At 41.7% G+C, this 24,297-nt stretch overlaps 1 protein-coding gene across 10 annotated transcripts in view; it reads right to left on the reverse strand.

Moving 5' to 3' along the window:
- foxp2 (forkhead box P2) overlaps window positions 1-24,297 on the reverse strand; it is a 131,646-nt gene that overhangs the window by 14,254 nt on the left and 93,095 nt on the right. For all 10 annotated transcript variants that reach the window (XM_044107679.1, XM_044107682.1, XM_044107675.1 and 7 more), the window contains 8 exons: window positions 21,064-21,201; window positions 19,188-19,277; window positions 16,694-16,883; window positions 15,592-15,892; window positions 14,007-14,111; window positions 6,016-6,103; window positions 4,394-4,477; window positions 547-757 (listed from right to left, as the gene is read on the reverse strand). In XM_044107679.1, coding sequence (XP_043963614.1) covers window positions 547-757; window positions 4,394-4,477; window positions 6,016-6,103; window positions 14,007-14,111; window positions 15,592-15,892; window positions 16,694-16,883; window positions 19,188-19,277; window positions 21,064-21,183 — 1,189 coding nt within the window. In that variant the 5' untranslated portion in view covers window positions 21,184-21,201. The remainder of the gene's footprint in view (window positions 1-546; window positions 758-4,393; window positions 4,478-6,015; window positions 6,104-14,006; window positions 14,112-15,591; window positions 15,893-16,693; window positions 16,884-19,187; window positions 19,278-21,063; window positions 21,202-24,297) is intronic.

Genomic DNA, 24,297 nt, shown 5'->3' on the forward strand with positions numbered 1-24,297 from the left:
TATTTTTGTCATGTTACAACCAACCATCACCTTGACCAGCTTCCCCATCGATACTAAAGAGAAGCTTCCCTGTAGCATAAAGCTGCTACCACCATGTAATAAATGTACTTTATAAAATTGACCAAACCAAAGTAGCAAATAATTGTCAAGTAGAAGGTTTTTATTGAGTGTAAAGAGGGTAGATTACAAATAAATGTATTTCACTGATTTTGTAATATTAGTATAACAGTATAGAGAAAAGTGGATCTGCAAAATAATAACTCAGAAGTGGTGACTAGAAATGACAAAGAAAGATTTACTGGTAGAAAAAAAAAATCTAATAATAGAATAGAGTGTAAACCATTACTTTTCCTACCACTTTATAATCACACATAACTTTATGTTAGTCTATCACATGAAATCCCCATGAGATATATCGAACGTTTTGGATATAACATGACAAAAAGTGGGAAACTTCAAGTTTTAGAACGTGCAAAAACACATCCTAGCTGCCAGTTTGATCTGAGTGAAGTGGTGCTGTGTGCAGTGCTGAGTAGTTGGTCCTACCCGACGACAAAGGCATGGAGTATTTGTCCGAGTGGCGCCTGCGCATGGCTCCCATGCTGGGGACGTTGGCTCCTCCCAGTACTGATGGCACCTGGGGCATGGCCGCCATGGGTGTGATGGGGGCTGTGGGCGTTGTGGGGGTCTGAGGTAAGTTCGGGGGCGACGTCGAGGGCAGGTTCTTCGACATGGTGACGCTCGACACCAAGTTGAGCTGCGGCGGGGAGAAAACAAAACGCAAGTCATGACTCATGATGTGAGAAAGAGACACACACACACACATACATATAAATGTGGGTGAAAGGGGGAGGCGGAAGGCATCGTTTTGTGGTTTCCCTGACAGATTTGAGCGTCTGCGCCGCTCCTCTCTAACACAGCTGTGTTTCCACTAACAAGGCTCGTGGAGAGGAGCCAGCCCATCTCCACTAATTACAACCACCAAATTGTGTCATAAGAATTCTAATTAGAGCACGCTGTTCAAGATTATCCAACGATCAGCCTCCATGTTATCCCAGCCCCATCTCTCTTTATCTCTCTATTTGTCACACTCTGCCTCTCTCACTCCCTCCCCGGCTATCTCGCCACACTACAAACACTCATCGTTCTTAAACAGTGAAGAAACGAGCCCCTAAACACAGGTTATCTCTCCCTTGTGAAATGCTGGATACAAGCTTCTTGATAGTGACAGATATCTTTTGGATATGTAAACGATTTTGGCATAAAAATGCCTGTTGAAATACACTGTTGACTAAATATTCAATAGTGCATTTGACAAGGAATTCAGGTGTTTTTATTTTTTTGTAGTTTTCAAAGTCTTTGATACCTATCATTTAATCTAAGTGTAAATGCATCTAAAGTCTATAAGAAGTGCAGGGATGATGTGCATCGGAGGGAAAACAGATCCCCTGAACACGTCATAGTGGCAGCAGAGTGCTGTGGGACTGAGATCCTCACCTTTCACTTTTATTTGCATCCCAATATACAAAAATGTGGTTGTAATTTGATACAGTTCAATAGCTAAGAAGACATTTTCTACGCATTAGTACCATTATGTTGATTTTGAGACTTTAGTAAAAGTTTAAAAATATCTCAATGTGTGCTGAAGATAAATAATGAAGGCAATGGCAAGTCCTCCTGGTTGTTTTCTCATACTTGGGTTGCAAAATGCAGTCTGGGATTAGGTTTAGATCTTAACTGAGTAATACAATAGTGTTAAAAGTTTGAAGCTGATAATAAAAAAAAAACCTACTTCTCCGTGACCAGGTCTCACTGACTTTACTAGACTCATTCCCACCGACAGCAACATTCCTGACTGCTTTGATGTGAGGATTTAGAGAGTTGCCTCCTGGTCAGAATATCCCACAAACCCTGAGGTCATAGAATACTGATGGCAAAAGGATTTGCTGCACATGAAAAGAGGGTATAATTCTATTAAAAGCATCGCTTGATAGCTTGGCAGTTTAAATTTACTGCTGCACCAATGCTTCCACTGACGAAATTTTAAATCAACAACTTTTTATTACAAAAAAGGAGAGTCTTAAAAGCCCTAACTCAAAGTGACTTCCAGTGCAGAAGGAAAGTCAAAGTTCTTTCCCATGAGAAGCAAATCCGCGTGGACGGCTAGATGGTCACTGTGGACATAAACACTCTCTTCTGTGAATCTTTGTCTCTTCCGCAGCGCAGTGAGCGAGTGACGATCGCGGTAGCCGTCCGACTGGTCCGCCGAGTCTGTACTTGCTTCCCAAATCTCATATGAGAGGCTCTAACCGACTGGAAAATTCCTCGCTGACCTTTTAGTCCCTGCGCTAATTTAGCTGGAATGGTAATGACGTCGTTACATATTCAAACCAAATTGCCTTAATTGTGAGCCTACGAGTGGAATGCGTCCACATTGAGATCTCTGAATTGAAGGCGACTTGAAAGCTGGGAAGCAGTGTGGGAGCCAAAGGCTCTGGGAGATGGAGAGGAGGCAAAGCAAAAAAAAGAAAAGAAAAAGCATCCGGGGTCATTGGCTGCTAAGTGTTGAAAAATATGATAAAATGTCAAATTAGAGAGACTCTGGCAATGGAGAGGCGTAATAATGAGCTAATTCTGTCATGGGTAAAGAGAGTTTACACTCTGTACCAGGTTTATGCGATGACAGTGCATTGTCAAAGTAGCACAATGCAAAATAGCACATGTGAAGTGTGGCATGCATTTGTGTTCAGCCCTGCAGAGATGGAACTCTGGAGAAGTTGAACAAACGTCTCATAAGATGTTAGAGCTGCAGATCTTTTGGGTGACGTTTACATCGAGAGACTGAAATTTCTGCCCATTGATTTTGGCAGAAATAGGAAGATTAAATTAGAAAATGTTTGTAAGATACTTTGAAGTGTTGCCACAATTGGATTTAGTTCTGGACTTGGACTAGACCAGTCTACAACATCAGTGTTTGATCGAAATCCAGCCTTTTGTTGTCTCAAACTGGCTTTCCTCTAATCAGAGCACTTTCGTCCAGATGATAACCGTATTCCCTATATGGATGGTGGAAAACTGCTAAAGGCTTCATTTGCCAACTTTTAAACTTTGTTCTTTTGTTCACTCTTCTATGAAAGGCAGAGTTGCTATGACAGCTGTGAATACCTGCAGCTCCTCCAAAGTCATCTAGGGCTTCTTGACTGCTTTTCTACTTGATCCTTTGCATTTATGCACCAATAGTAGTGCCTCCCCTACATTATATCCAATTAAAACAAATTGGAATGTGTTTTAATATCTTTGCAAAACACGAAAATCCCTTCTATTTCTATTCCAACATCCCCCAATCAAATCTTTATCTTGTCAGACTTTAAAAAGTAGGGAGGTCTTAGAAAAATCTAATGACTTAACTGTTCGTTTAGGAATTCTGTCTGAATTACCCCCACCATCAAATGCAATTAGCTGCTCTTTCATGTGAGCTTTATGTAATGCAATACTTCATTAGCATCATTCATTCATATTCGGGCACGGATTAGAAGCTGAAAATTCTTTATTGGACGAGCTGGCGCCAAGCTGCTGGAGTTTTAAAGATGATAAAAAAAAGTGCTACACAGACAGAGAGTAAAAGAAGGGAACTCGGAATAATAAAAAAGGGTTTGATTTCTGGTGGAATCATGGAATAATTATGCTATCTTATGATCGTCTACATTCTATGATGAGAGGTGATTGGGAAAATGATTCAATTGAATGTAGGCACTTTAATGCTAAGCAGCATTAAAACGCTAACAATGTTTTCATGTCTCATATTTCAAACTTCCTAAAATTGAGGGGTGAGGGGGACAGTGTTTGCCAAAATGTATGATCGGGATATGAAATTCAAATATCGCTTGGATAAGACGCTTTCATAAGGGTTCCATTTCAGGGAAAAGATAAAAAAAGGCCAGACTGAAATCACTTTTTCTTTTTTTTGCTTTATTCTCCTGTGGTCAATTTTAGCTTCATGTCAACATCCCACAGTCTCCGACACTGAGCTGTTATTTTCTGCTGTTTGTTGTCAAAATGACATATCTTCTCTCCTCTCATTCCACTTCTGAGCGCTTCTTAGGCCACCGAGCCAAACAATCATCGGCAGCCAACAGGTTGTTTTGCCCTATTATAGCTATCACAAAGAAATTACTCCCGCCGTTTTAGCCGAGGACTGTGTCGCTCTGCCATCTAATACACTCCCAAACTCTATTGTCCTCTCACAATGCACAAAAAGCGATAAGGAGCACGTGTAACTGTGTATTACAAATCCCATTCGCCTCCCTTTCATCTTCTGCCACCCGCTTAAACTGTTCATTTTCGGCGATAGGAGGCGAGCGTGTTTACGGGAGGCAGAGCAATATGCACTCACTGGTTTGGGAGATGACTTGGGCTCTGAGGGCCGCATGTGCAAGTGGGTCATCATCGCCTGAAGACGCTCACGTTCTTTAGAAAGCTGTTAAGACAGAAGGAGAGGAGAGAGTGCATTAGGATGGATTAAAGAGGAAAGGAAAGAAGGAGGAAAGGAAGGAAGGAAGGGGAGAACAGAGCCAGGTCAGGCAAAACAAATAGCATTTCATCTTTTTGTCAATATCCGAATTTAGGTCAGCGAAGGCTTTGACAGTAACAAGGTGGTTGGCTCATAAATTAGGTGGTCCTGAGTGTCTGCTCAAAGTCCTGTGGACACTGTTAGGGGGATGGAGCGCAGCCAGCAGCTGCCAAGAGGTGAAGGGGTCTCCCAAACAGGGTGCCAGGCGGCCCCGCCTCCCCGGTCCAGTTAGTGGCCCCAGCCGGGGCTCATCATCAATCTAATTCACCTGGAGTGACAGGGACTGGACCTTGTGAAAGGCGGAAAACCTCCCGCCCCTTAATAACACACACGCACGCAGAGCTGGGCCTCATTACCAGTGATGGGTCTGGTGGTGAAAAGAAACAGAGATGATGGGGCTACAGAGTGGAGGAGCAAAAGAGTGCAAAAAGAACAAGACCTACAATGTAATCACAGTGGGATGGCAACACTTCGCAATAAAAAACATTTAAAATTGAGTGAAAGTTCTTTAGTTTGATGACTTTCAAGGACTGTGGCAAAGCAGAAAATTGAGTGATTAAAGTGCTCAAGATCTATTCTTAAAATCTTAGAGATTAATTCAAATTCTGGTGAACAAGAAGGGTCCACTATGTCTTATTATAAGCTATAGGAGAGCACTATGTGATGTTATTGTTAAAAGGAGATGTAGCAGCAATTGTGCCACTGATGATTCTACAAAATCAACTTCTTCTTGCTTTTCATGGAATAAAAAACATTTACATTAAAGGCTATTTTTTTCCAACTTTTTGCATGATATTGTAGTACTACAATAAAACACAAATTAATTTTACTTAAAAAAAATATATATATTATTAGGCCTCTTTGCCGAGGGTGTCGAAACATTTGTTCGCCCCTGTCTTTATTTGTTTCTAAAGGGAGAGCGGCGCTCATCTGCAGTGCTGAGTAATAATGTCACTCAATCAGCGCTCTCATTATCTATCCAACATGACTTCTTAATAAGGTCACGCTCCACCTACTGAAAATAGTTCCCTCCTTTTGAGCTTTCTTCAGGTGCAAAGTGCAGTTAATTAACACAGCAGACTGGGAGAGATGTGCTCGCTATTAATTGGAAAGAAAAAGAAGGAGGAAAAAAAAACCGGAAGCAGCAGAGAAAATAAAGCATGGGCTTAATTCAATTAAAACAGCCATAATGGCTTTCGTTGTAAGGCTCGAGGATTCCTTTGTTTAGTGGCTTTGTTGAATTCAGCGGGTCCTGCTTGTCTGGAAGTATTAAGCAAACCACAATGTGGCCTTTTCTCCTACTTGTGCAAGTTTCACAAAATAAAGTTTTGACTGCTGGAGTCATGGCTACACTAATGTAAAAAAAATAAATAAATAAAAAATACAGCCATGTGAATTTACTCCACTGAGACATTATTACTAGCTCAAAAAAAAAAGAAACTTACTTGTATTTCAAGTTGCTGTACAACTTGCATCTGGACTCTACACTGGGCTGTGCTTCTGTCATCGAGAGCGTGCTCGCTGTTTAGGTGCCTGAAAGGACAAAGAGACATCTATATTGTAATTTCACACTGATATATTAAAAAAGATTGTACAGATGTTTGAATGTTTACGGCCTATTTGGGTATTGCCCTGTATTCAGCTTTCATCCATCAGCCACTCAACTCTGACAAGAAAGAAAAGTGTCCCCACAGCATGTTTCTGCCTCCACCATGTTTCACAGTTATAATATATTCAAGGTGGCATGTACTTTTAGTTTTCCACCACACATTGTTTGCAGTCATCTCATATAGTTTTCGGGATGTTGTTTTGTTACCTAATCTTGCTTTCATAATTCGGTTTGTTCACTAATATTCTCTGACAAACTGCTTTGGCCCTCACAGTTACACAAATTACGTGACCTCTGAAGCATATAGCATGGGCAGGATTGTAATTATGAGTATAAAAATAAAAAGAGGTTAAAAAATAAACACATCACACTTTTCCCACATTTTAAAACTAAATCTTTGAAAACCTTTCTTTCCACCTTTCACCACTGAAGGTTTTGGTTGAAACCTGAAAAACGTGAAAATGCTCAAGGAGTTTACTGACTTTTTTAAGGTTTTGCGTGGTACAGCTGTGAGAACTCGGTTTACCTTGTCGAAAATTGTGGTGGATTATAATTACAGTATCAACTTTTGTTTTTATGATAATTTCCATACAGTGACAATTACCTATAGGATCCCAGTTAGAAGCCATTGTTCCTATTTGAAATGAAGTAATTAGCAGCAACATGGATGGTGTGAGGCACCATTTTTAACATGACAATAGGTCTGTGCCAGTTTAGTTGATGGTAATGGTGGTGGTGGTGGCGGTGGCAGCGGGGCTCGGTGGGGCTTCAGTGACACCCTGAGAGCTGCTTTCTTCTAAGAATAAAACGTGCTGGCCCAGCAGAATGGTTTTGTCCCCCTAATTTATTGAAAACAATACACACAATTTAACACGGGCAACATTTGACACACAAAAGCGGCTCTTCACTTGAAGGTGCATTATCGTGCCACAGACATATTAAACGTATCTGGTGTGTTCGCCTCATTAGAAGGAAAAAGGCGGCCAGACAGCCATAACAGTCAATGAAGGTTTTTGTCTAGATTGGATTTCATCTGTAGGACACACACACACAAAAAAAGCTCAACCATTAAGATAGACCTCTATTCCTGGCACACGTACGCGGTAGCACAAATATGTGGTGGAAAAAGGGCTCCTAAAATGTTGTGATGCTGGGTAATGAGCCTCTATCTAAATGATCATTGGAGACAAACTCACAAAGCAAAGCTTTGAGGAGACATGCTTATGAAATGCCAGAGCTGCCACTTTATCTGCAGTAATTATAGGTTAGCTTGCAGACCCTTCAATGATCATTTACAGCACAGCCTCCAGTGCATTAGAGGGAGTACAAAATCTCTTCCTCTCTGGCATTCGCTTTATCTGAAAACACACGCTTGCTTACATTATCGCGAACACACACTTCCAGCACATATTCTTCTCCGCTCCAGCCCCTCCTGCCCCCCCACATCCCCAAGCCCCACATTTCTTCTTGTTTATCTGCAAAGCGCAAAAACAAGACAACTCATTGAGCTGCTTTCTCTTGGCCTGTCAATCAGAAGCCGAGCAGAACATTTGTAATCACAATAGTCCTGTACCTTTCAATTAACACTGAACACGCTTAAAAACCGTTTCATCTCGTCCCTGCCTTTGCTTCCCCTAACCATTTCAGGTTTTAATGCTCTGAAATGTTTCATTATAAATCAAGAATGAGGTGGTATTAAAAAAAAATACAAGCAGAGGTACATGAGGGACAGGACTGGTGGATTTCCACCAGCTCTGTGCCTAATTGCTGTTTCAGAACACGCATGCAAAAAAAAAAAAAAAAAAGGGCGGACGGTGTAGGGGGGGCATTTCATTAATCATTTAATCACGTCCCTCGCAGGATGAGGGAACTAATGTTGCAAATACCCTTTTCATTTCACTGCCCATAATGCTATCTTATGCACTTGATGTATGGTGTGTGTCATGAATTACAGCTGCTTCAAAAGCACAGAGATGGCTGCTCGCCGTCCCTGAAGATACCTCATTACAAAACAAGAAAAAAAAAAAAGAAAGAAAAAAGATGTGCAAAAATCTTTATCGAGTCTACGTCTCATCCGCAAGCAGCTACGTTTAGTTAAGTGTGCACGTGTTTGTGTGCGCGAGGCCTCACGGCGGTCCTGCAGACAGTTAGGGCTTCGTACATTCAATTTCACTGCTGGCCAGTTAGCAAGGCGATTACAGGAAGATTACAACGTGCGTTTATAAAATATTCAAATGGCAGCATGTTCTGCTGAGCATTAATAATGCCAAACAAAGACAGAAATGAAGGAGAAGGGGGTGGGCAGACACACAGGACAGGAAGAAAAGAACATGACAAAAGAAAATCCAAGGTAGTGAAACAGGGAAGAAGAAGAAGACCGCCTTAGGTTTCTAACCTGTCTGAACAACAAAAATGATTTTAATCATCGTCTTTCACCTGATATTATTATTTATTCTTTTTTTTTTTATTAACAATTGTGCCAACTGTGGTGTTCAGCTCCTTTACTCTGATGGCCTTAAGTAACCTCACCTTGATAAAGGTGATTATAAACAATTTTAGGATTTTTGAAACAAGAAAGAAGGGAAACAAATATTTCTAACAGAAAAAAAATAAAAAGAAAAAATTCTGAAAAGTGTGGTGTGCATTTTTAATAGCCCACCTTACTCCAAAAATAAAGTACCTCTTTATTTGCCTTACTTATAGCCCGATATAAAAAAGTATTATCCTTTAATAAACCATGTATTTGAGACAGTTGCAGCTAAAAATAAATAGCAAGAAGTAAAACACACACACACAAACACACGCACACACACACACACACACACACACACACACATATATATATATATATGATAGAACACAAGACATCCCCCATCATCAGGCATGAATAATGGAAAACTGGAGAGAAATGATGTCCAAGGCAGAGACTTCTGAACACATGACACTAAATATTAAAACAAAACAAAAAGATGTAAAAACAGACAACGAGGGAGACACAGGTGTTGTTTTTAAACCCCAAAAATGATCCTTTATTTTATTAGAACCTGCGGTTTGTCTTAAAGAGAGCAGAACAGAAGATCTTGAAGGATTTTTTTTTTCTCCCACTGCTGAAAACATGAATATGTATAGGCCATCAACATCCACTAACGGACCCAATAATAAATCTATTTAAGCCAGTAAATATGGACTGTACACTTGTGCTCATTGTTCGTGCATATCATCAGGGGCTAGAAAGGCCCAGCAGAGAAAGTTGAGCTGTCTGTACAAAACACACTATCACCGATACAGCAGTACACTTCTAAATAAGTGCATTAGAACAAAGCATGTTTACACACGATCTCTTCCATGGACATTGTCACCATTTGGTGGTGGTGCCCTGCCTTTTAAAGGTCTTGGTAGGGTGGAGCAAATCTTCACCATGTAGGGGCTGGGAAAACCCACTAAAGCAAATGCCTGCCTCAACAATGTGTATATGTGTACATTATATAAAGACAAAGACATTTGGCTGCTGCCTTGTGGGTTTAATTAGTAGCGGGTTACAAACACCAGCGTTCAGGTTAGCGGCTGAGCTTGCCCTTTTAACACAGAGCCTGGCTTGCTGCCACTAATAAGGAGAGCAGAACGGTGACAGAACACTGGCAGAGCTGGTTGGGGGTTGCTGCTATTGGTTTGTGCGAAGGTGGAACTATAGCTTTGAAAACCTCTGAGAAGTAACATTATTGTACATAAAAAAACGCCTTCAGAAATGCATGAGTGCCTTTCAAAATGCCGAATTTGACTTGAACTTCTTCACATTTTGTCATAATACAAGAGGTACACAATACAAAACCCCAAAATCTCACCAAGTAATTTTGGTCTAGTTTTTAGTGGAAATATATAGGTTAGAAAAAAAGACAAAACTGGCTTACAAGTAACTTCACAGCAAGATTTACGAGCTTGTTTTAAGTCAATAATTCCATAATATTGATTAAAAAGTGCTAGTTCCTCTAGTTCCATCTGCAGACTATTTCACTTATAACAATACTTTTTCCCATGTCAAACGTAAAATTATCTGCCAATGGAAGTGGTAGATTTTTTTTTAAATTATAGACTTATATCTTGCTGAAAAGGCACTTTTAAGTAAGTTTTAAATTTTTTCAAGCATAGTAACTTGAAAAAGAAAAAAAATAACAATTTGATGACAATATTAGTAATGAAAACAGCCATGAAAATAGAATTTGTGTTAAATCCACATTTTCCTCAATCGTTTCCTTTTATCTGTACATCAGACACTGTGATTTTCAGCATCTTGGAAACAATAATATGTTGATGAGTATTGCAGAAGGGAGGCTACAACCAACACAGCAAACAATTATTGCATTTTGCCGAAGAGTCTTTGATATATTAATGTTGTTATTTTAGTGGTAAATACCAACAGCTATGGGGAGGCTTGTCAGATGGCCAGAAAGATGGATGAAGGTAATAGCAGAGACAGACTTCAGACTGGACTCTAGGCTCACCTTTTACTAGTCAAGCAATCTTGGAAAACCATTTTTCCTTTTGCTTCTATTCCCACATTACTAAGCTGATCTTTTTAACTACAATTTTTGTTTCCTTTTATTTTTACCAAAGGTTGCTTGCAAAAAAAACCCCAAAACCTTCCACCCAACCTCAATGCCTTGTCGTGTCTCAGCCCTCTTTGTCGTGTAACTAACATAAATACGCCCGCAAACCAAAACACCCAGTCACTCAAGAAACATTCCCACAGATATTATTTCATTTTGAACTTCACAGAGCTAATTCAGGATGCCATGCCACCTTGCGGCTACATTTTCCAGGTGAGAGCACTTTAAAGCGTGCCGAGGAGCCACTAAATGCTGATCTTGACAAGTTTCTTCATGCAACAAAACAATAGATGACTAAACGTGTCACTGCTGCTGAGCCGAGCTCCTGCAGCGAGCTACGAGGCGGCAGCTTGACTTGGGTCTCTCCCCAATCCCTTCCCAACAAACGTGGCCCCCTCCTTCCACTGAAGTACCAACATCTAAGCTGTCATCTAAATCTGACATCCGCTTTATGTAACCCCGTTTAAACTGCGCCCGTGTGTGCGTGCACGGGCGCATCGGTGTGTGTGTGCAGTCAAATGGCATCTCCTGAAACATGAAAGGACTCCCTCTGACACCTACAATGACTGCTCCAAGGCACGGCACAGAGCAGCCATCTTTGTTCTAATGACGAGCCTGCCTTCTTTGTTGCTGTCTGTTTTCTTGTGCTGGCTGGGTTACCGTATAGTTTTGTGCGCGGGACTCAGCCAAGACAGAAATTCCGTAACAGGCGATGTTCTGGAAAATGTTCTTACAAAACTGTCTGCCAACCTGCGCACCTGTTTTTCACTTTGAAAACCAACTGTTTTCTCGCCACCTGTCTTTCTGGCTCCCCTGGTTTGACTTTACAAGCACGCATCATTTCACAGAAGCTTACCAGCTTACTGTATCCAGCATTTGTGCGCATCTTTTACAGTGCGTCTCCAAGCCTGACTGAAGTGACCAGCTAATCTACCTACCCGCAGAATCCTTAAAGCACACAGACTAGTGAGTGTTTGTGTGCGAACAGAGCATACGGTACCAAAAGAAATAAAGTGATGTCTTCCATTAAGTGAGTGTGCTTAGGTGATTGGATATGATTCCAGAAAACCTGCTAATCCCCTGCAGTCTTGCTGGATCACAGGTGCATCCCTTACCAAAGCTGCAAGGCAAACTGCTTTCATGCATAGTCCTGTAGTGTGCACCACGATCCGCTGTTTCATAAGAATGACTTTCAGGAATTTAAGTATTCATATACCATTTCACATTCCACATTTTGTCAATATGCCCATTAACTTATTTTAGTTACATGTGATGTGACAGACTGAGACCATTTGTTTTGAAGTGAAGGAAAATATGTAGAAACCAACTTTGTAGTTTGTAATAAGTCATTTTGAGGGCAGAATGTGTTCTGGTTACATATGACCGAAATACAGCTTTATAGCCCACACTCAAAACACTGTGTGGTGGAAAACTAACACTGCAACACAAACATGGTGATAGCATCACAATTTCCTTTCACGGGGACAGGAAAGCTACGTAGAGTTAAAAAGAAAGAACAATCCTGCGAGGGAACACGTTAGAAGAAGTGAAACACTTGGAAGTTTGGTGAAGTACAACCCTAAACATATCAGACACAACAAAACGAAGTAACCAGAGCAGCAGTGGAATAGTTTAGGGAAACATATGTGCACATGATGAAGTGACCCAAATCTTTTAAGTACCGATATTTATCCGTAAAACATTTTAAATGTACACATTTTATTCCACGCAACAACTACGTCCTGCTTTGTTTTAGTCTACCACATAAAATGACAATGTGGCTGTGACATGACAGAATGCAAAGATTCTCTGTATATTAATTCTGGCATGTACGTCTCGCATTTTCCAAAGAATATAAGCAAACACTTTCCTTTGCTGTGGCAGTAACATCTATTCGTGTCCATTATATTGCCAGACGCTGCTGTCAATTACAACTCTTTTAACTTTGTTATTTGCTTCGACAGCGTGTGAAAACGGAGTCTAATCTGCTGCCTGCAAATGTCTTTGAAAGACTTGAAAACACTGTTTATTGGAATCATTTCAATCCACGAATACTCCTCCTGGCAGTAATTCAGAAGATGCCGTAGCATTAGCGAAAGCTTGACCCAAATCCTACATTCTAGTTTTCTTTTTCTTTCTTTTTTTTTGTACGCGTACGTCTCCTAGCTTTCTGCACCTTATTACAGTCAATACTGCAGAGAATTGCATGACTGGGAAAATAAGTGGATACATTGTCCTGATTTGGGGGAGTTTATGAGAATTCACATGGACATTTACAGCCCATGAAAAACACTCACCAGATCGTTATTTCACAGTTAATTACAAATCTAATTAGAATATTCAAATTAAAGCTTTCCCTTTCTTTTCTTCTCTGTGTGAGAGCGGGGAGTCAGGGATACAGGGAGGGAGAGAGGCTCTCGATGAGTGGCAATGTGATAACCTGTAATCGGCAGCGCTGCAAACACCTTCTTCCTTTGATGTCCCCCCACTAACATCCTGGCAACAAAGCCGGCCAATTACAAATGAGCTAATTAACTAAATTGTTGATGGAGCATGAAGAGTTCATTTGCTCCAGCGCCTGCACCATGACAACAGTGAATGGGGGCCCTTTGTTGTCGAGGTAAGTGTGCGGCCGTGCGAGCTGCCATTAGCTTTTGACGTTTTTGGTGGGGTTTTCTCACAAACCTATCAGGTCCCTCCACGCTGCACAGAAAATTTGTTATGGATCAGAGTTGGTTTGAGTCATGCTTTGGAGGAGCGGAACCCTGTCAACTAGCTGTCTAGAGGTCAGAATGTGTCCTGTAGAAAGACTGGAAGGGTTTAAGAGTAAGGCCACTGAGAGAGTGGGAACAAAAGGGACAGCTTCGATGTGCGTCACTAAAAATAAAACATGGCAACATCAATTCAACTGTTTTTTTGTTTTGTTTTGTTTTTTTAATCTTCAGTGTGTTACATCGGGATGAATCTGGGATGTGGGTGCTTGTAATGATTTTGTACCTGGTATCCATTTGACTCACCACCACAAACAGACACAACAAGAATTTGGGCTCATCTGATTTCCAGGTCATAAAAAAGCCCAATAAGACACAATAAAGTGTTTTGTTGGTCTTTAGGTTGCAATGTGGCAAATTGTTGAAAAGTGGGAGTATTTTCTTGACTAGTAATTGAGAGAAATAAGAAGAGTTTGCAACCAGCACCATATTCTCAGAGAATAAGTTCTTACTTCAAAAACTGTCCAAAGTCCTCACACATGTTTTCACAGCCGGGCCACTTGCACACACCATGACCGTACAGGGGGTGGGTTCCTCCGCTTTCTTCGTGAAGTGAGCTGGAGGCAGATCAAACAGAAGAGAAAAATGGAGCAATGTAGGCATAAGACGAGAAAATATTCAGCTTTTCAAAGTTTTTTTCTTTTTAACCAAGACAGAAAAAATTTGTCATGACAGCAACCCCCCCACCTCCAAAAAAACAAACAAAAAAAAAGGTTAGAAGCAAGTCACATCCTAGATCTTCCAGCATGAACTCATAGACAGTGGTGACTTATGTGTGAAGAACAATCCCTCCCTCCAGCCCCCCATGGAAATCCAGAATGAGTTGGAACTGCAGCCAACGCTCCATCTTGCAAATCCATTATCGGGGAGGAGGGGTGCAGGCTTTCGAGTAAACATTAAAAATCCAGACAGCCATATAATTTTCATCAGGAGATTAATACACTGTGTAACTTATGTTCTTTGAGGACAAGGGTGTTCTGGCGTTTTTCAAATGGCACCCAAATAAGTTACGACCCTGCCTAGACAGCACATCCTATTAAAGATGACAGTTTAACCTTTAGGCTTGGCACTGCTGTGTAAGTGTGCTCATGGAAACGTGAGGGAGAGTGTGCGAACAGGTTATGCCTGTGCATGTGTGTGGTCGAAAGCCCTGGCAGAACTCACGCTGCGTTTTTACAAAGGGGCTTCCCCCACATCGATCCGTGGCCTGTTAGTAAGCAGCGCTCCTGACAATACTCCTTGTTCGATCATTGCGAGGCACCGCAATCCCCCTAGGGACACAAGCAGATGTTTTCCTTTCTTCCTTGTCTTCTCATTTACTTTCTCTCTCTTCTTTTCTGTCTTCTTTTTTTCTTTCCTCCTCCCAGCCTACTTTTAGTGGGACTGCAGAGATAGCATCTACTTTAAACCAATTACACAGCACTTCCACGTCTACTGCAAGTCTCCACACACACGCAGACACACGCGCACACACACATCTCCATCCTTAGTCCTTATTATAATATCGCCCAAGAAAAGCCTTTGAATAATGCATGGCCCAGATAGGCAGATATGTGAACAGCCAGTGTTTCGGTGCTGGGTGCATTTATAAAAGACGCCATCACAAGGATAAACATCCTAGAAACGCCACTCAAGGCATCACATATTCTGTTTACATGACAAGCAAGCAAGGAAGGTAATTTTCAAAAGAGGAAAAAAAGAGAGACAAAGCACTAAATACTTAATGTACAAGGGGGTTACCTTGTCTTTTCTGCCAGAGAGGTTTGTTATAAGTGAAAGTGTGCCTGCCTGGACGGCTTCTACTCCCCACGTTTGATATATGTGTGCAAGCTAAGTTTGTTCAGAAGCTCCCCTGGGAGCAAAAGGCTTTTATTTTTATTTTTTTTTGTGCTTGAATATCAGTCAGACACTAATAAACCATTGAATAAATAAACAAAACATCTTGTTTTCCCTGGAGTTTCCGCACAACAACATCAAGCAGCTGTTTGTGCTCTGCCATTATCTCTAAAAGGCAGCCTGATGGCTTCTTTCCTCTACCTCTCGCGTTCCCTTTCCCGCTCTCGTCTGTGGTTGAGGATGGGCGACTGTCCGTTGGTGATGGCATGGTGCGAGATGGGTGGCGATGCTTTGGCAGGATTGGAGGAGGAGGTAGTTGAAGTGGAGTTGTTGGTGGAGAGGTCTAAACCGCTGCTGACCATGCCGGTCCCGGTGTTGGCGCTGCCGATGCCGCCTCCGCCGCTGCTGTGTTTGATGCCGTTGTCCTCCATGGTGTGACCGCCGCCGCCACCTCCGGTCACGTCCTTCCACAGCTGCTGGAGTTCCGCGGGGCTCAAGCCACCTGTGGACACCCAAGAGGAGGGAGAAGTTGCAGTGAAGAGTGAGTGTGCTGAAAACCCTAACTTTGGAGGAGGGTCATGGCACTGCTGAAAAGCTCTAACCCACTCTAATCTTTCTGCAGAGTAAGGTATTGACTTTAACTGGAAAACAGCTCGCTTGTGTAAAAAAACAGAAACATTGAATACACAGAATAGTTGTCAGTTCCACCTTGAGGCAAACAATGTTTTCTATTTTAGTGTGGAAACTCACTACTCCAAATTCACTCCTGTGATCTTGTCAAACCCTTTCCTGCCTGTTGTTTTCCGTCTCCGCCATTTCAATGGTAAACAACAAACAGGAATGTTTACCTGATCTGGCTGGAAGAAAATGGAGTTTGTTCGCCACTCTCCCTCTGTGTTTGTGCTTTTTATTCATCTCAATAGAGATAGTAAACAACAACAACAAGCACTGCTAGAATTGGGAGTGAGGGAATAAAAATAAAGATGGAAAACAACAAACACAAACACTCGCAGAGCTAAGAGAGACAGAGGTAGACAAAGAGAGCAATAAAGACAAGGAGGAAGAATGGACGACTAAACAAAACATTCATGTGCAGAGTTAAGGACAAATTGGATGGTAGGGGAGCATACCAATGAGAGGCAGGCAGACAGACACACTTAAAGATAACGCAACAGGATTACATGTGCATACCAAATTACAACAACTAAGACCAGGGAGAGAGACAGAAGAGGAAAAGACAGCACCTATACTTGCAAACAAAAAACAGGAAGTCATGTGCTCCGAACGGACGCAACCGCCTTACCTGGTGGGGGCAGGGTCTGTCCGGGCAGGGTGGCCTGGCCTGGAGCGGGCCCTGGCAGCGAGAGCAGGCCCTGCCGCTGCATGTTAAGCAGGTGCTGCTGCTGCTGGAGCTGCTGCATCTGCAGGAGCTGCTGCTGGAAGACGAGCTGCTGGGCGGCCAGCTGCTGCTGCTGCTGCTGCTGTTGCTGTTGCTATAGAGAGGAGGAGGAGGAGGAGGAAGGGGAGGAGGAGGAGAAGGAAGAGGGCGAGGAGCAAGAGGGGAGCATGGAAGAAGAGGAGGGAGTGAAAATTATAGAGGAATTAACAGCTGAGAGAGCAGAAGACATTGGCTTGCCGTTTGGAGAAATCTGCTTCGCCTTTTCTGTGACCTTAGCAATGCCTCTTTGCTTCTTCCTCGGCAGGTCCTCGCTCTCTGTCTGCTCACATTTAAATCTTCCCTCCTGGTTTTTGGGCTGTACCAAAGTGCTGTTATCTCCTCACAAAAGTGAGGCTGTCAGTGTGTGTAGCTTCTGATTGTGCATGATACTAAGCCTCTGGTATAATCCTTTCCCCACTGTCCTCGACAGTTAATTGTCTTGCCTTCACCGAAGCTCTGCTACAGCTCATTTGACCGGAGGGAACAGAAAGAATGAGAGGTTTACAGGCTCCTTGTGCATTTGGATGCACGGTCTCAAACGCACATGTAGCATGCCACCACTGCTCCCAAAACCCCTGTACTCGAGTCTCCTCAGTAAGTTGTTATCACCAAGCCAGACAGACTGTGGTGACACACAGAGTAAGATGGAATGTATCAAACTTGAAATTGCCATGCGAAAGTATTCAAATGTCCGGTTTATATATAGAAATGTGAAAGTGAACTTGAACTCTGACGTGGACCACAACATCTACCTCTGATGTGCCTACAAACCTTGGTCTAGTTTAGATCGAAGTGAACTCTGGTGCAGTTTGAATGGATATGTGAATGCCAACCATTTCAGAGACCACTTGAAAAGCAGGAAGCGGACTACAGTGTCTTAAGGTTATGGGAGAATTGGTTATTGGTCTTTTGCCAAAGACAAAAGACAAACCCTACAACTGCTAAAAACTGACACTTCTCCATTTTTGTATACATTTTGTGAAGAAGGAATTTGAGCTCAGTGTCTTCTTCAAGGGTCATCTGTGGTTTTTGATGCAGCACCACCACAGGTGAAAGAGTAAACAGGTTGCTCAAAGGGTTTGGTTTGTCTGACTCAGTGCAGTGTGAAGTCCAACTGCTGCAGCTGAAAATATAGCAACTTGGTTGCAACTGAACCAAGTCTACAGAAAATACCCTAAGATTTTCAGCGAAAAACCAAGACAAACTTGGGGACAATTGTAAGCAGGAGTAGTTTGGAACATTGCCTGTGTTTGCTAAAACAAAATACCACCCCCACTGTATAATCTCTTTCTTCCTATCGCTCTTCCAGAAAGGCTAAATTTGGAGTGAATGACTTAAAGTTTTCCCACCTAAGCTGTGGATCACTGCAGCTCCTCCAGAATAACTACAGGCCTCCTGGCTGTCTCTCTCATTACTGCTCTCTTTGTCAGCTGAGGTGAATGGACACGTACCAGTAGGTTTTGCCGTTTTGAAATATTCAGATGATTGACTGAACGGTGCATAGGAGAGGCACAACTTGAGATGCACTCACTGGAAAACAGGCTGCATAATGGACTGACGGAGGGAGACAGTTTGCTCCTTTGCCTTGCAACCTTCCGGCATGCCTCCAGAGAAATAAAGGGGCAATTTCTATTCCATATTTGACGGCAAGGCCACTGAAAACTCTATTCTCAAATCCAAACAGAAACAAAGCCGCCGGCAGGTCAGTTGTGACTTCCTGTTGGGGGCAGCATAATGGGCTGATTGAGAAGACACCGAGAGGTGCATCTCAGAGGCAAAGAAAAAGAAAGGGTGTGTGTGTGTGTGTTTAGGTGGTGCATTCTTTCTTTCATATCAATTTAAATACTCCCACTGTTTTCTGGAGGTGGCCCTGCACAGATTCACAAGGTTCAGCATCAACAGTCTTATGCAAATGTGCTTGAGGTGTCTCGCTTGTCTTCCGTAAGAGGAATGAGACCATGCCGGGTCTGTCAACCTGCTGCATCTCAGTGAGATTCATGAGAGTCAAACGCTGTAACTTTGATGTTGTAGAGGTGTTTGTACACCCAGAGAAAAAGTTAATTAACAGTTTGAATTTTGCTTTCGTTCAGATGTAACTGAATACCCTTTATTAACACACACTTGAATAGTAGGCATGCTATATTATGATTACATCACCATGAAGCTGTCAGTTTCTCCTGAAAGGAAACAGGAAGTATACATTTTTGGTTTTGGCTAATGAAAAGGAACTCAAAAGTAAAATTTTCTTCCGTGAAAATTAGACATACATTTGTTTGCGTGTGTGTGTGTGTTTGTCTTTATATCTCCTACGTGTCTTTAAATTTTTGTGCATGGAAATTGTGCGTGATGTTGCATCTACCTCTTTAGCCTGCTTGCCGGGATGCTGTTGCTGGAGAAGCTGCAGATGAAGCTGCTCCTGCTGTTTCTTATAAAACTCCTGCAGGTGTTGCTGTAGACATAAACATCCACAGAAAGACAAAGAACAAAGAGACGATACACTGAATACAATTTTTTTCCCCAGCTCTTCATCTCCAAATGATAAAACGACTACCTAACCGGTAAATGGTCAATTTCTGAAAAAAAAAGGGCCTTTTTTTCCCGACCATATCTTATCACCACCTGTTTTATTAACATTAACGTGTGGATACTGTTATTAAGTGAAGATGATTCACTGTCGGAAAGGTATTTGAAAAAGAACACAGAGAAAGCACAACAGGTGTAAACAACAACTTAAATTCTTTTTCCTATTTGAACATGCTGGCTGTTTATTCTGACTGCTATTCAAAGAGTAAACAAGAATCTATAGTGAATTTTGAAATGTTAACTGCATTTCGGACAGGTAAAGATGTAACATTTCTTCAGCAAAGAATGTAAGACCTATTTCAGAGCCTATTAGTGATTTAATCACCAAGTAGTCAGGAACTCAGTGGAGCTTAAGGAAAATGTTGAAAAACAAATGCAATAAACATAAGTTTAAAATGTGTTTGGAACCACATTCAATTGTATTGAAACCACGCCTGGAGTAGTGACACGATTATTAAAGAGGGACAATCAGAATGACTGGCATTCTTAATTAAACTATTCCCTTTCCCTTAATCAAGTCTATGAATGGGAAATGCACTTCAACTCTGAAATGAGACTGTACCAAGCGGTTCCTCAAGTCGATTTCAAATATTACATCATCCATCACCTATCATTCAGCTTCCTGTGCTCAGCCCTGCTCCCAGAGTCCCTGATGGAAGCTTGTCAGGGAATTGAACCAGCGACACCACCAGAGACGGTTAATTAGAGGTGACATGAACATGTACATCACTTTAGGATTCTTTTTGGTAAGCGTGTCAAGGACACTGTGGTGAGTTAGCAAAAGTGAGTGCTGGCAGGAATGACTTACAACGGTGTGTTGACAAACTCCTGGTAAATCTTGAAAATTACAATCAAGACATAAAACCCTTATGAAATGTAACATTTACAGAAGTGTTGTAGTGATTTTTATTGATCCGTTCATCTCTATGTCGAGTTTAGACCTTCCAAAAATAGAATTCTCTACTTTTGTGTGAGTCACACCTTCTGTTTATTGACCAGGCTGGTTAGGTATTCCGAAAGCTACTGACCAGTATTGCCTCGCTTTGCAATTTTCTTTTACTTTATTTCCACCAATTTGATCTCTTTACTGGATGAAGCCACTGTATAAGTTCTTTGTTTTTGTTTCTAATACAGAAGGGACTCCTGGCTTAGCGCTTATTTTATATCTTTGTCCTTTCTACCTTGAACAGGAGACAGTTACAGCTGCTCTTGTGAACTTGGTCCTGGTGGCTTCCCAATAAAAGCCAGTGGTTTCTCATCACACATTCAGAATTCAATCAGCAACTTGATGCAATCATCAATTAAATGATCTACCGAATGTGACTGTATTTTCTGAATTGAACTGAGTCTGAAAACATCATTTGATGTCTTGTGAATGACTAGGATTGATTTGAACAAAATTTGGACCAAACTGAATTCGAAACTGAAACGTTATCAACTGTAGCTGATTTTTTTCTTGTCAAGTGCCAACAGGTGACATTCATTTTGAATTTTTTCTCTATAAATAAACTGCATAGATGTGAATACGCAGGGAATAATGCATACCTTGACTGTTGTTGTTGCTGCAATCTCCCGAGTACCTGTGTCATTAAGTTTGTTTTCTGCTTTAGTGTTTCATAGTTTTCTTCGTGCATGAGTGTATGTCTGTGTACCTGCTGCAGCATCACTGCCTGCTGCTGCTGGAGCAAAGCCTGGAGCTGCTGTGGGGAAAGAACCTGCTGCTGGAGGATCTGCTGCATCTGTTGTGGCGTGATCACTTGGGGACTCATCATGGCCACTGACACTGGAACCTGGACATGGATGATATGTAATGAAATGATGGGAATGAGAGTCGGGGCGATGGAAGAGGCACGGAGAGGGGCAAGACAAACAAGATGCAATAAATGTGAAAATGGAGAGTGGAGAGAAGGGCAAACAATGGGAGAGCAGGGGGAATGGGTAGGGAGATGAGAAAAAATTGGAAAAAGTTTGAAAAATAGATCGTTGGAAAAAAAAAAACCCACATCTAACATAGAAGTGTGGATCTACTGGGAATGAGTAAACTGGTGGTTGGAAATGAGGGAGAGCAGGCTGTGACGTTTGGCAGCCCAGAACAAATGCTGAAGGACACATGGGTGCTGTATCTTTGTGTTGCTGATCTTATTTTTCTGCCTTTATTCTGCTGGGAGAAGCTGGGGGATTTAAATAGACATAGACCTTAATTAGCAGGACCCCTGAACTCCCCTACTTTAGAGTACCTATCAGTGCTGCTGCTGTTAAACAGCTTAAAAATGCACAACTGTAAAATTGATTATAACACATTGCCGAGTGCTGGGAATTTAGTACTGACCTTTAACTTTTTAATAAAGGTGAGAAAAAATCCAAAGAAGCAGATATTTAACTCCTTTTTAATTCTTTGTGGACATGTTGATTATAAAAAAAAAAACAACCAAAAAAAAAAACCCGTGCCATTTCTAGACGTTAACTTGTCAAGAGGTAGAAAAAAAGATTTCTAGGTTTTTTTACCCACTAGAAAGTAGAAAAAAAAGCAAGTATTACACAATACTTTATTTCTTCCAAATTCTTCTCAGGCAAAAGCGTCAAACTTCTGAGGCAGCAGATCAATATGAAAACAATATGTTTTGCTGCTGTCTTTGATTGTGTGTGCGCACTCTGACAGGGGAGTAGAAGCTACTTTTATTTTGGAGTTTTAGCTCCGCGTGGCAGCTTTAAAAATTGAACCCCTCAAGAAGAGAAGATTAAGAGTAAAATCCAGTGAATGATTTAGTATTGAGCTGAAAGCTTGGTCCAACGTGCAAAACTTGACTAGACTGCCGAAAAAATGTGAGGTGTAGCCCATCCTTTCTGTGTGACCTTTAAAATACACTCTAACATCATCAGCATACATGGAAATCAGTGTAAGCCACAAGTGTTTGGAACAAACAAACATGGTTGGAACATCAGCACGGAGTAACACCTTCACTGATTCTAATTGCAACAGTGTTTGCCACGGAGCTGCCATGACAGTAGCTAGCCTATATGGAGTGTCAAGGGGCCAGTAAGACATCCCTGTCCTCATTGCCAGCTAATCAAGCTGGCTTGATTACTTTCCATGCATGTCTCTCCTTCCTCCCTCCTTCTCTCTGCTCCTCTCCCTCTTTCTGTCAGGCCTTGACACGTCCTTGTTTAGCTCTCCTCTCCTCGATGCTCAGCCCCCCTCCCCGCCCTCGCTGCCACCATCACCCCAGGTTTCTCCCCCCTCTTTGATTAGCCGAGACATTTGCATGGTCACTACACATTTTTCATTTTAGAAGTCATTATGCATTAGTGGCTCCTGATCGCCCGCCTTGACTAATCCTGATGAACTGAAAATCACAGCTGAAGGTCAACTTCCAGCCGGCCCCGCTGCACATTCATATTCATATTCAAACAAATCCTGCCTCCATTGTTCATTAGGGTCTTAGAGAGAAGGGACTCCATCTAAGGTTGGAGAGATGGAGGAGGTGGCGGCTGTTTGTGGTGCATCTCTTTTCTTCTCTGGACTCCTTCGTGCTTGCGAGGGGACAGGAGAAATTGCCTTCACAATAAGGGAGTCGTCGAACAAAAGCTGTCAAAAGTTGCAAATTAAACAGTCCATGTGTAATTATGCAAATGCTGTGCTTACACCTTCAGTGTTATTAACCCTTAAAGGTACATTTGCTAGGTAAGTAATTACCCCTGGAGTCACTCCTGGTTTTGTGTTAGATGCCATTACAATGGGACAAGTGCAGCGAGAAAACAACAGCAGAGATGCACTCATTAAGGGTATTAATTGGGTACTGGCTCAAAGACGTTTGGGCATAAAAAAATAAAATACAAAATAGATGCAGGCGTAGCCGTGCAGGGTTTACCACAAATGTATGCGCATACATATGTAAAGTGGAATTAAATATAAATTGTACACGGAGCTTCAAACTGTTTCTGCATTGTGTGGGTGGTGAAATATAGGCACTCAAAGTCAGGTATTTGTAGGTGAATAATGCAGGATGTCATCAGCACAGAATAAAACAAGACTTCAAACAAGAAGTGCAAAATTAATGCAACGGAAACGGGTAAGAAACAGAAAACAACGAGTTTATGAAATATGGAAGCTCTTTTTATGCTGTCATTAGCTTTATACATAATGGGTGATAATCACCCACAAAAAAGGAGAAAAAGAAAGAAAAGGCAAGAAGAGAAATAAGAGGGGGGAAAAAAGGCACTGGCCCACATCTGCTGTGAAGTGCAGCACAATGCTAATTCCAGCATTTAACTGCATGCTTTTCTGCTTGACGTATCAGAGGCTCCTAGATGAAAGCAGATAAGTAATTGCTCTCCTGGTTCTTATTCTTCACTGACAACCCATAAATTTAATTTTACACACACGTTCATTTACATTTTCGAGTATATGACATGATAATTGCGGCAATATAACACCTCCATTCTGCAGGATCCTGCAGGAGGGCTTGATTGACGTGAGCGCTGAATTGAAAGGAACAGGAGGCTGAATTGCCTCTCCTTGAAATGATTTTGCCACGAAGGGATGAAATTAATGAGCATTTAGTAGACGTTGGCAGCGGCGTAAACATCCACGCGTCATGAATAGGCTCTTCTATTGCAGAAGAGGGAACTGTACATGCATTGGTTTCTCTGTTATCCAGAGAAAAAGGATGGGTTTCCAGTTTTGGTATGCAGAAGGTATTGATGACATTTATTGAAATGTTGAAAATTAGCCACAGCTGACCAAGCCATTAGAGTTTTAGTACCTAAAAATGTTAGTCTCTAGGATTTCGTACTGGAAATTCCCATTGTAACAAACTTACTAACCAGGTATGACTTCACCCTTTTGAAGCTTACTTGATTTAGTGTAAGCTCAGCATTACACTAAA

The sequence above is a fragment of the Gambusia affinis genome, linkage group LG23, assembly GCF_019740435.1.
Source record: "Gambusia affinis linkage group LG23, SWU_Gaff_1.0, whole genome shotgun sequence".
Classification (NCBI taxonomy): Eukaryota; Metazoa; Chordata; class Actinopteri; order Cyprinodontiformes; family Poeciliidae; genus Gambusia; species Gambusia affinis.